Source organism: Callithrix jacchus, chromosome 9 (assembly GCF_049354715.1).
Source record: "Callithrix jacchus isolate 240 chromosome 9, calJac240_pri, whole genome shotgun sequence".
Classification (NCBI taxonomy): domain Eukaryota; kingdom Metazoa; phylum Chordata; class Mammalia; order Primates; family Cebidae; genus Callithrix; species Callithrix jacchus.
In genome coordinates this window covers 35,911,094-35,924,625 of record NC_133510.1, presented here as the reverse complement: position 1 = coordinate 35,924,625, position 13,532 = coordinate 35,911,094, and the positions used below count along the sequence as shown (strand labels likewise).

Sequence of the window (13,532 nt, the reverse complement as noted above, 5' to 3'; positions counted from 1 at the left end):
TGCCAAACAGGGAATCTATGTAGCTATTTTAGTGTTTCTAATTACACAGCTAAAGTGCTGTATTATAGGAAACAAATACTGAATCAGCACATTAAGAAAGCGTCCCTCACTGGCAATACTATTTTAAATAGGAGGCTTGAAGTTCCAGAATAGATTATTTATGGTTTCGTAAAATAAAGAGTCAGGAGATAGGGAGGTGGATAAATAGGCAAAAATAAACACAGAAAAACATTCTAATGTATTTATCCATTAAATGTGATTTGTCAATAACATACTTTCTTTAACTCAGAAATTGGAAACTATCCAAATCTAAAATATGTATCATCCCACTACTCAATTGTTGCTCCCCACACCCCAAAAATGGACTTACTGCCTTTTGCCTTTGAGAAAGTCATTCAGACCCTCTAAGTAACACTACTCTCATCTGTAAGTAGGGTGTAGAAATCACTCACTTCACAGAGGTTTGGAACTGGTTTTGGAAAGTTAGATTTTTTTCTTGAAAACTGTCCATTTATCTGTTTTCAAATGCACTAGAGAACACTGTTTATAGCATTCTCTTATGAATTTAAAAATCTTTACTATCTGTTATTATACATCCTTTTTATTCTAAATATTGTTTGTACCTTCTCTCTCTTCTTGATCAGTATTGCAAGAGGTTTCTATACTTTATTAGTCTTCTCTAAGAACTTGTACTTTTTGATCCTCTGTACTATTCCTTTGCTCTATACTTCTTATCCTCTGCTAACTCTACAGGCTTACTCTACGTTCTACTTCTAACCTCATGTGGACCTGCTTAGTTATTTTAACATCTTGTTTCGCACTATGATTTCTTCTAAATCTAATAATTTGAAGTTGCTTTTTGGGTGTTTTATTTTTAGTTTCCAAGTTAAACTAGAAGGGGTGATAAATATGTTTCTATTATTCTGCAGTTTTATTGCATTTTTATTAGAAAACACGTTCTAGATGATACTATTTGAATTTATTTATACTTCACTAAAATATCTATATTTATTTATCTATATTTATTTATGATTTACTAAAATATCTATATTTATATAAGCTTATTGAATTTACTCTTTGTGCTTGAACATGGTAAATTTTCATAAGTGTTCCATGTTTTCTTGAAAAGAATGAAATTCTCTATGTAAGGTTCTGTTTGGCTCTCTATCAAGCTTGTAAATTTTCTAAACACTCTAGTCTTTGCTATTTTTTGTCTTATCAACTTATTACTTATCTAATTTTTTTCCTTCCTTTTATTTCTAACCTTTCTGTGGTTGTCTCCTGTAAGCAGCAAACAACTGTATTAAAAAATTCCATATGACGATCCTTGTCTTTTACAAGTGTGTTTAATTGGTTTATTTTTTATTGTAAAAATAGTTACATTTAGATGTAATTTTTCCGTTTTTTAACCTCTTTCTGTCTTATTATACTTTGAGTCTCTTATTTCTCCCTCTGATAATTCATATTTTAAGAGCTTACTCTTATACTTTTAACATCTATATTTAACAAATTAAAAAACTAAAAAAAAATTAGAAGGCTTTTTTCTAAAAGTTCTCATACCACATCCTATGATATTTCTTTAGAATTTCAGCTTCCCAAGTGTTTTTTGCAAAAATTGCTGAATTATAACATATCTGCCTCATATAAAAATAGACATATATACTGCACAAATCATAAGAATACAACTTTCAGTATAATTTAAAAATATACTATTTTACTTCTTTTAAAGTCTCTTTCAATTTTTGTGTGTGTGCAATGCAAGGTTCTTTAGGTATTCATTTGTCCACCTGTCAAACCTGGTGGCTTTCTTGCCTCCAATAATTGGTGTGGTTTCTATTAGGTTGTTGCAAAAGTTAACTGTGGTTTTGCCATTGAAAGTAATGGTAAATTGCAATTAAGTTTTGCACCAGCCTAATACTCTTTGACTGTCTTTCTGTATTTACCAGGAGTTGCTTCCCATGGACATCTTATGTACACTGAGTACTGACAATTCCATGTGGATTCCTAACATGCCTCTATGGATGTCTCCAGTTTAGGACCTACTTTTCATTCAATTTATTTATTTTAGTGTTTATATTTCTCAACTCATGGTTCCCACTTCACGAAGGCACGAAGAACACACACTCTGTCACAGCAAAGGCTCTTGGTTTTGCTTTCTCATGTGTGACATTATTTCCATTTGTAGTCCTATGTGATCAGCAGAGAAGTTGGTAGCTTTCCAAGCCCAGTCTAGTTAGAATTTTTCTTGTCCCTATTTGAGAACCTGGATAGTGCTTTACAGCTACAGAGGCAAGGCCTGGAGTGTATCTCCCTCAGCATTAAAAACCCTAACCTCTCAACTGGAAGGCCTATATTATCTTCTGATATTCCCAGGTGGGCTCACCACTTACACTCTTTTGTGGCACCTGGCGATTTCTTTCAAGTTCAACAGTGCATTAAACTTGTATGTGTGTGGGATGCATGCTGGAGGTATAGGGTAAGGTAATGGGCAGAAGGAGATCTTCCTGCATCAGTTCAGTCTACTACATTTTCTAAAAGTCTACTAAATAATTTTTTTAAAAAAAAGGTTTCATTGAAATTTAACAATGTAGATATAGAAAGACATGCTGACGGACCTTTAAAGTTTTGTCTCAAACTAATCTCATACCATACGACAAATGATTTTCATTATATTGACAATTTCAGAGTTCATCAACATTATTATACTACTTCCATCATCAATGGGGTTCCTATTCCACCTCATGTCTTTTCAGGAAACACAGCTACAGTTAGAGATCAGAATACATGGCTATAAATTTCCTCAATACTTGACCTTGAAATAGCTGTAAATAGTGTATCTCTAGATGTGAATCCAAGGTAATGGCTGATTTTGCCCTTAGAGTTCCATTCCATGAACTCTAGCAACCAAACCACCAACCAATCAACAAAAATATTTACTGATTATCATACATACTGGATATTATTTTACCTATAAGTGAAAAATCTATCTGATGAATTTTTCGTGGTGAACACATCCTGCCTTTTTGCTCCTTTCTAGCCAAAACTAAGGAGGTAACCAATAGCAGTGGCTCACCTAGAAGGAGCACTGTTGTTCAGCACACGGAAGAGTAAGAAAACATGACTGCCTTTTCTTTCTTTTTTGTAAAGAGTTTGAGACTATTCTAAGAATATGCTGTGAACATTTGTTTTAAGTTATGTTTATTTTTGCTACTTAGTTTTATTATCTGTGTCTTACTTTTCTCTAATTTATGTGCAGTTATGGATGGTATAAAAATACAAATAAAATGTAAGAGTGAGCTGTTAAATTAATCTTTCTGAAATAAAGGGATTAATAAACATTTCTACTAAAAATCTGTATGATTTGTTGTTCACAAAGAAAACAAAACTCCTGCTTTGAGGCCTCCAACTTCTAACCCTTCTACTGAAGGTAAGAGAAATATCGAATTTATTGCTTTCCTTATTATTTAACAGAGAGTACTAATAAGTTTATAAATTAATTATATAAATACTGGAAATGACACATTTCTTTAACAGATTTCATAACATGTTCATAATTCTAGACTAGGAGTAACATAGTTTTTTTCCTCCTATTGGCAAAAACAAAACTAAAGTTTTAAAGCTATGAATTAGTAATCTAGAAATATTTGATCAGTTAACTCACTAAGTTTGGCTTATGAAAGCTATAAATTAAGTATTTTTTTAAAAAACTGTTTTGAGTGTTCATTTAAAATACTAATTGTAGTATCCTCTGATGGTAGTTTGTAATTCTGTGTGGTCAGTGGCGATATTCCCTTTATTATTTTTTACTCTCTCTTTTCTTCTTTATTAGTCTGGCTAGCAGTCTATCTATTTCATTGGTCTGAAATTGAGGCAGCATATAGTAGCCTGCCAACCAAAAAAAGTCCGGGACCAGACGTGTTCACAGCCAAATTTTACCAAAGGTACAAAGGGGAGCTGGTACCATTCCTTCTGAAATTATTCCAAAGAATACAAAAAGAGGGAGTCCTCCCTAACTCATTTTATGATACCATCCTGATATCAAAACCTGGCAGAGACACAACTAAAAAAGAAAATTTCATGCCAGTATCCATGATGAACATGAACACAAAAATCCTCAATAAAATACTGACAAACCGAATCCAACAACACATCAAGAAGCTTATCCATTACAATCAAGTTGGCTTCATCCCAGGGTTGAAAGGTTGGTTCAACATATGCAAATCTGTAAACGTAATCCACCAAATAAACAGAATGAAAGACAAAAACCACATGATTATCTCAATAGATGCAGAGGCCTTTGACAAAATTCAACAGCCCCTTAGGCCAAAAATTCTCAGTAAACTAGGTTATCGATGGAACGTATATCATAATAATAAAAGCTATTTATGACAAACCACAGCCAAAATCATACTAAATGGGCAAAAACTGGAAGCATTCCCTTTGAAAACTGGCAGAAGACAAGGATACCCTCTCTCACCATTCCTAACAACATAGTATTGGAAGTTCTGGCCAGGGAAATCAGGCAAGACAAAGAAGTAGAGAGTAATCAGTTAGGAAAAGAGGAAGTCCAATTCTGTGTATTTGCAGATAACATGACTGTATATTTAGAAGACCCCGTTGTCTCAGCCCCAAATCTCCTTAAGCTGATAAGCAACTTCAGCAAAGTCTCAGGGTACAAAAATCAACGCACAAAAATCACAAGCATTCCTATACACCAGTAATAGACAAACAGAGAGTCAAATCATGAGTAAACTCCTATTCACAATTGCTACAAAGAGAATAAAATACCTAGGAATATAACTAACAAGGATGTGAAGGACCTCTTCGAGGAGAACTATAAACCACTGCTCAAGGAAAGAAGAGAGGACATAAACAGATGGAAAAACATTCCATGCTCATGGTTAGAAAGACACAATATCATAAAAATGGCCATATTGCCCAAAGTAATTTAATAGATTCAAAGATATACTCATCAACCTTGACTTTTTTCACAGAATTGGAAAAAAAAACACTTTAAACTTCGTATGGAACTAAAAAGGAGCCTGCATAGCCAAGACAATCCTAAGCAAATAATAATAATAATAATAAAGCTGGAGGCATCACACTAGCTGACTTCAAACTATACTACAAGGCTACAGTAATCAAAAAAGCATGGTACCAGTACCAAAACAGAGATATAGATGAATGGAATAGAACAGAGGCCTCAGAAATAATGCCGCATATCTACAACCATCTGATATTTGACAAACCTGACAAAAACAAGTAATGGGGAAAGGATTCTCTATTTAATAAACGATGTTGGGAAAACTGGCTAGCCATATGCCGAAAGCTGAAACTAAATCCCTTTCTTGTATCTTATACAAAAATGAACTCCAGATGGATTAAAATTTTAAACATAAGTCCTTATACTATAAAAACCCTAGAAGAAAACCTAGGCAATATCATTCAGGACATAGGCATGACAAGGACTAAAACACCAAAAGCAATGGAAACAAAAGCCAAAATAGACAAATGGGATCTAATAAACTAAAGAACTTCTGCACAGCAAATGAAACTATCATTAGCGTGAATCAGGAACCAACAGAATGAGCAAAAAATTTTTGTAATCTACCCATCTGACAAAGGGCTTTCAAAGAACTTAAATTTATAAGAAAAAAACAACCCCATCAAAAAGTGGGCAAAGGATATGAACAGACACTTCTCAAAAGAAGACATTTATGCAGCCAAAAAACATGAAAAAAAGCTCATCATTACTGGTCATTAGAGAAATGCCAATCAAAACCACATTGAGATACCATCTCACGCCAGTCAGAATGGTGATCATTAAAATATCAGGGACAACAGATGCTGGAGAAGAAGTGGTGAAATAGGAATGCCTCTATACTGTTGTTGGGAATGTAAATTAGTTTAACCATTGTGGAAGACAGTGTGGAGATTCCTCAAGGACCTAAAACTAGGAATACCATTTGACCCAGCAATTCCATTACGAGGTATATACCCAAAGGATTATAAATCACTCTACTATAAAGACACGTGTACACATATGTTTATTTCACACTGTTCACAATAGCAAACACTTGGAACCAACCCAAATGCCCATCAATAATAGACTGGACAAAGAAAATGTGGCACATATACACCATGGAGTAGTATGCAGCCATAAAAAAGGATGAGTTCATGTCCTTTGCAGGAACACAGATAAAGTTGGAAACCATCATACTCAGCAAACTGACACAAGAGTGGAATACCAAACAATGCATGTTCTCATGCATAAGTGGGTATTGAACAATGAGAACACATGGACACAGGGAGGGGAACATCACATACTGGGACCTGTCAGGGGTAGGGGGCTAGGGGAGGGATACCAGGGAGTGGGGGATAGGGGAGGGATCACATTAGGAGAAATACCTAATGTAGATGACAGGGTGATGGATGCAGCAAACCACCATGGCACGTGTATACCTATGTAACAAACCTGCACGTTCTGCACATGTACCCCAGAGCTTAAAGTATAATAAATAAATAAATAAATAAAATACTAATTTTATTTTTTAACATATTTCTTTGTAATTAATATATTTAAAATGTGGTCTGGATTTTCACTCAACATATAATTTACTTTCTCTTTGAGCAGTTCTCTAATAAAATTATTACATTATACTTTATAGCTCCTATGAGACCCAATATTTTATTACAGATTTCATTGCCTTTATCAGTACTATGAGTAGACAAGATAAGATCATATTATAGGAATTTAGAACACAAAAGAAGTTAAAGCTGTATCAACATTTACACATTTTATATGTCTGGACAGAAATGTTAGTTCATAAATCTGCAGAATATTTATTTTATATTACTATTTCATTTATGCATCTAGTACAAACCAAAAAGATGAAGATTTCTAGCCTCCCAACCTAGTTATATGCCAGTGATTACTGACCTTTATCCTTATTTTGCTTAATTTCACTGAACTCTGGATAAGGCCTCTAGGAATATAAAAACAGTTCTGTCGAAGAAGTTAACATGATAGTAATTCTTTTTTTTTTTTTTTGAGATGGAGTAGCGCTCTGTTGCCCAGGCTGGAGTGCAGTGGTGTCATCTCAGCTCATTGCAACCTCTATTTACTGGGTTCAAGTGATTCTCCTTCCTCAGCCTCCTGAGCAGCTGGGGTTACAGGCATGTGCCACCACTCCCAGCTAATTTTTGTAGAAAAGGGGTTTCACCTGTCTCAAACTCCTGACCTCAAGTGATCTGCCCACCACCTCAGCCTCACAAAGTTAGGATTACAGGCGTGATGCACCGCACCTGCCTAACGTGATAGCAATTCATTTTGACTTTACAGTTTTCTTTCATTTAAAAGATTGGGAGTTTGGAAATACAGTGTAATGAAACAATATGTAGTGGTAGAAATTGTCTTGGTAGTATTCGGGAACACCTGCCTAAAACTAAAGATCCAAACTCCTATACCTAATTAGGGAAATCTGGATCTCCAAAAGTCTAGGCCTGAGTGCTTTCTATTCTGTGTGAAACACACAATTGCAATGCTTTTCATCCACTATCACCAGTATATGCTGCAAAGTAATGTAGTTTTCAAGCCCAGTTTAAAAGAACTGCAAGCACTCTGAAAACTTAACCTTAAGCCTCATTTCAAAACATTATTATATATTTGCATGGTAAAAAGAGTCATATACCTGCCCCAGGCTGCCTCATTTGTAGATGCTTTATTAACTGGAACACAGGAGGAGTCAATGACAGTGGATTTGTTCATCTTGTAGCAGAAACCACAGTCTGGATCCAACATACATTCATTACAGTAGCTGAAAAATGAAAAGAGTTACAGTTATGTTGGCAGAGACAACTGGTGCTCACCATATACTGGATTCCATGTGCTTCTCTGCATTTTCCACTCTCTTGAGCAGTAAGCCTGGGGCCTTGGCACTTGTTTTGGCCAAGGAAACTGACATGCGCTGAGCCAGGTGAGAGCTGGCTTGTCTCTTCAAATTCTCCCTATTTTGGCCACAGCAACTTTGGAAGCCACTTTGAGCTGAAGGAGGCTTCAATCTGAGAGGTTGAATTAGAAGAGTCTCCATCAATCCGGAACAAATAAACTTTTGCTTTCCTATACCACTGAGATTTGTTACCAAACTATAGACTGACACAGTGTGATCCAGCCCTGACTGTTCCAAGTTGCATCAAAGCATTCATTTCTCTTAACTGTCTACCTCATACACCACCTATTTTAAAAAAAAAAATTGTTTCTTTTCCAATACATATCCTGAATAAGAAAATTCAAACAATGAAAAACATTATGTCTAAAAAAAATTTTAAAATACTACTACTCAAATATGGCCATTGTTAACATCTTGGTGAAATCTGTGCTTTCAGCAAACATGTACTCAGTGTCAATGACGTATTATTCTTAATTTAAAAGAAGAAGGTATAGGAACAAAGACTATCATCGAATCACATCTGCTAACTGGATCCCAAATTCATAACTGATCACTACTTGCTCATTTGACAGCAGTATTCTCACTGAAGAAAAATTTTGAAGAAGCAAAAACGTCTAGAGGGCAAGGTTTGCCAACTAAAGCCTACATCAACATCATGCTTACAGAATGAGTTTTCTCCCTGTCACAGTCATTTTCAGACAAAAATTCCAGAGCATTTTACAGATGGCAAGCACATTCAAGGTGCCAGAGATACTAAAGATGAATAAGACAAAATCCATGCTGTTTTGTAGATAAAAGGCAAGCATGAGAAACAGAACAATGACAATGTTTCGGAAACTGGGTATGAGCTACCTGGGACAGGGGCCGATTCATTTTAACTATGAGAGCTGGGAACCATTTTAGATGTGACATTGGAACCAAATCATAAAAGAAATTTAGCAGGCAAAGAGATAGAGCAAAGGGCATTTCAGAGAACTGCTTATGTTGTCATTAAAGATCAGTCAGCACATACTTATGAAATGTCTACTGTGTACAAGTAATGATACTAAGGATACTAAGGTTGTGAAAGGAGAAGCATGTCATCTGAAAAAGACATCCAAAAGACATATGAGTTGTCTGAAAAGACTAAGAAAGAATATTTCTTTTTTTTTTTTTGAGATGGAGTTTTGCTCTTGTTACCCAGGCTGGAGTGCAATGGCGCGATCTTGGCTCATCGCAACCTCTGCCTCCTGGGTTCAGGCAATTCTCCTGCCTCAGCCTCCTGAGTAGCTAGGATTTCAGGCACATGCCACCATGCCCAGCTAATTTTTTGTATTTTTAGTAGAGACGGGGTTTCACCATGTTGACCGGGATGGTCTCGATCTCTTGACCTCGTGATCCACTCGCCTCGGCCTCCCAAGAAAAAATATTTCTTAATGTTCAAAATCAAAATACTCCTTTGATTCATTAAACTAAATGTGAACGCACTGGTGATATGGTTTTTATATTTGTCCCTTCCAAATCTTCCACTGAATTGTCATGCCCAAAGTTGTACGTAAAACCTGGTGGGGAGTATTGAATCGTGGGGGCAGATCCCTCATGAATGGTTTAGTGCCATCTTCTTGGCGATGAGTGAGTTCTCACTCAGATCACATGAGATCTGGTTGTTAAAAAGTCTGGAACCTCCCTCTTCTCTCTCTTGCTCCTGCTTTCACTATGTGAGGTGTCTGTTCCACCTGAATCTTCCACCATAAGCTTCCCGAAGCCCTCACCAGAAGTAGTTGTCAGCACCATGCTTCCGGTACAGCCTTCAGAACCATGAGCCAATTAACCCTCTGTTCTTTATAAATCATCCAGTCCCAGGTATTCCTTTATAACAATAAAAACAGACTAACACAACTGGCCTGGTTTAAAACTTAGATTTGTTATCATTTCAGCTTCCTCCTGTAAACTCTTCCTGAGGTAGACAGTCACCCCTATTGCTGAATGAGACTTCAGCCCTAGACAAAAAGCAAAAGAGAAGCCATTCAAATGTACTGAGGGGTGATTCAGTAATGTAAATATAAAATTTTCCACACCTGTGATAAGCATGCTAACCCAAACAATTGAAGGCTTTAGAAGTAAGTACCCTGAGTGTCTGGCTTTGAGAACCAGACTAGGCTAATTTGGAAAGGGAGATAATTTCTACTAGTATTTTATTTGTGTATTCTGTCCATATGAAATTAAACAGTGCTAACCGTTTCAGTGGCCTTAAATGATATTCATTGGGGAAAGGTCAACTCACCCATTTGCAGAGAAATTATTCTCAATTTTATTTATCTGAAAATATGTAGCCCTATAAAAGTCCAAAAAGCAAAACAATAAAGGGTATTACTGAGAACTTCTTGTGTGTACATTTCAAACATATGAGACGTCATTCATAACAAATGACTACCTCCATTACTTAAGCATGACACCAACTTCCCACTTTTCCTGCTTACTTATTAAATGATCTTCCTATGACCTACTGTGTGCCAGGCCCTACTCTAGGTGCTGGGACATGTGAGAGAACAAAACCGAGTCACTGCCCCCATGAAGCTGATCTAGGTATTAGACCTCCTGATGACCACCAGTTACTAACCCCTCTACTTGCTCTCTATTATCAGTTTTATCCTTTCTTTAGCTTACTGACCACTACCCATCATTTCAATATCCTAAATTTCCCTTCTCCTCTATCATTCCATTATACCCATCTAGCAAAAATCCTGCCCTATATGAATGCAAACATTTACCTTTTCTGTGACTTCACCCTTACAGCCAAATGTCGCTGAAGGGATCACACAGAGCAGTTGAGTAGCTCTTCTATAATTCATGATCACCAGCCTCAAATGGATTCTCAACAAGCGTTACCTAGATGGCTTTAGTCAGTATACATATTGTGAAGCTTCTTAGCCCCTTGATTTCTAATTCTTTGCTTCTGCTTAACTTTTTCCACATCTTGGAAGTTATTATCTATGACTGGGGTTAGCAAACTACAGCTGCTGAGAAAAATCTGGCCTACCACTTATTCCATTAAAAAGGTTTACAGAAACACAGCCATGTCCACTTGTTTACTTATTGTTTATGACTGCCTTCATGCTTTAAGGAGAGTTGAGAAATTGTAACAAAAATGATGGCCTGCAAAGCTGAAATGGCATGCACAGCTGAAAACATTTCCTATCTTGCTTTTTACAGCAAAAGTTTGCTGATCCCTTATCCAGAACACCTATATAGATCCCCTGTGCAGATATTTCACTCATTTTCTTCAAATTCCCTAACCTCCTTACTCCAAGAACTGCTCTTCTACCTCACAGAAACCTTCAACATTCTTTCCCCACCGACCTCTCATTCACTCCATGGCTTTGCTTCCCTCTCTCTGGAACCTTCACGTGAGTCCCTCTAACCATCTCATCAGATCCTATGTCTTCATATTTAGTTTCTTCTATTGCAGCTTCCCCTGCAGAACTTCATGTTTGGCTCTTTCTGATCCCTTTTCTACCTCTAGACTATTCTGTACTAGCAGAGAAATAACACAACCAGGCATATTGATACAAATACACATTCACAGTTTTCAACCATAGCTGGATACTCACTGCTGCCAAGAAACTTTTCCTGTCCCTAATAATAGATTTCCCAAACACCCACAACTCTCTTCAAGTCCCAATTCTTATTCCTCCACAACTGTCTTAGAAGATGGACTTGTATTCACTGGGGCTCAGAACATGCTACTCCATAATATGGCACCTTAGAGCTTACATCATAACCTTCTCCCAACTTTTGCCTCTGAAGCATGGTCATAAAAAAAAATCTTTGGGTTGCATGTGGTGGCTCACACCTGTACTCCCAGCACTTTGGGAGGCTGAGGTGGGCAGATCACAAGGTCAGGAGATAGAGATCATCCTGGCCAACATGTTAAACCCCATCTTTACTAAAAAAAAAAAAAAAAAAAAAATACAAAAATTAGATGGGCGCGGTGGCTCATGCCTGTAATACCAGTTACTCAGGAGGTTGAGACAGGAGAATCACTTGAACCAGGGAGTCAGAGGTTGCAGTGAACTGAGATCACAGCACTGCACTCCAGCCTGGCAACAGAGCAAGACTCTGTCTCAAAAAAAAAAAAAAAAAAAAAAAGAAAAACAAAAAGAAAAAAAAGATCTCTGACCTATATTTTCTGAAAGCAGGTCATAAAGGCCAAGAAGAATCTGAACAAACAGGCCTCGCCGACTTCTTCCCAGGTTATTACCATTAGGTATTACCTTTTTGTTCTCCACTCTTATTTCCAACTACTGTTGATAAAAATGCACTTTTCCCTGGGCACAGTCTTTATGTCTGACGGCTGTGTCACATCAAAAGTGGGTTAAATACATTCATTATGCTTTTCTCTTGTTAATCTCTCTTTTGTCACAGTAATGCCCATCGTGACTCTTGAGGTTGGTCAAGAAAAGATATTTTTTCTCCCTTATATCTTACCTCTCAGCAAAAAACTGAAGGGACTAGGCACGAATTTTCTCACATTTAAACTCAAAAATAAAGATATCTACATCCATATCTGTCTTCACCTCTTTTCCTCCAGCCTCTGAAAATCAAATGTTCAAACTCATGGACCAAACTTTTAATTTCATTTCTCTGGCTTGTAACCAGGACCAACACCAAGTCTCACTAATAATTTTCTTCCTTATATCTTTTCAAACCTCTCCCAAAACATACTCCATAGTGTATGTGCAGGTGTAAAGCCTTTCATTTATTAAAAAAGCATTAAAACTATTCCTTCTGCTACTCCATACTGCCCCTCAAACCACTTCATTCAGGGAAAGGAGGTCAAGTATTAAAAAGTGTTCAATTTCCTTCCCATTCCAAGAGCGGGGCTCTGTGTGGGAACTGATGTGCTTATCTGGACTATGCCCTTCTCTGCCTCCGTCTTCTGGAGGCAAGACAAGATTTCCTACCACTCCTTCATCCTTGACATGGAATTTCTTTTTCAACATATAGACAATCATGTGGCAAAATTCTTCCAAATGTTATAAGATTTCCAACTTCAACTTGACATTTAAGAAGGTAGCAAAAACTTAAACTATTCTGGGGAATCTGCTAATTGACCTTTTACAGCGAGCATGTATTATAACGACAGTTTTAACAATGGCATCTTTAAAAAGGAACAACTTCTCAAGTGGCTAACTGTATTTTTCACTCAAGATTTGCTCTTGAAGCCTTTCTTGAACATGACCGGATGAATTTATGTAAAGTTTTCTAAATATAAAAACTGAGAATTTAAATACATTGGCACAAAATCAATGCTCATAAGAATATTCTAAGCATAGACTGAAATTTTTTTTTTTTTTTTGGTGAAAAGCAGGTATTAGGCATTAGGCCTATTTGTCCCCTTTCCTAGTGTGACCTGGACTAAATTCTAAAATCTAGACTTCAAAGATTTCTCTCTCAAGAACACACAATCTCTAACAATCCACCCAGTTCCAAGACTGTATATGAAAAAAAAAAAGACAGAAATACCTATGATCTAACCCTAAATTCACACAAACTTCAACAATGTAAAAACCTTTTAGAATGCTGCAACTTCTCATAAACATT

General features: G+C 36.5%; 1 protein-coding gene across 2 annotated transcripts in view; it reads right to left on the bottom strand.

The window, feature by feature from the left end:
- Nucleotides 1-13,532, bottom strand: part of SLC2A13 (solute carrier family 2 member 13) — a 385,769-nt gene that overhangs the window by 71,495 nt on the left and 300,742 nt on the right. For both annotated transcript variants that reach the window (XM_009003636.5, XM_002752368.6), the window contains one exon: nt 7,692-7,817. In XM_009003636.5, the coding sequence (XP_009001884.1) occupies nt 7,692-7,817 (126 nt within the window). The remainder of the gene's footprint in view (nt 1-7,691; nt 7,818-13,532) is intronic.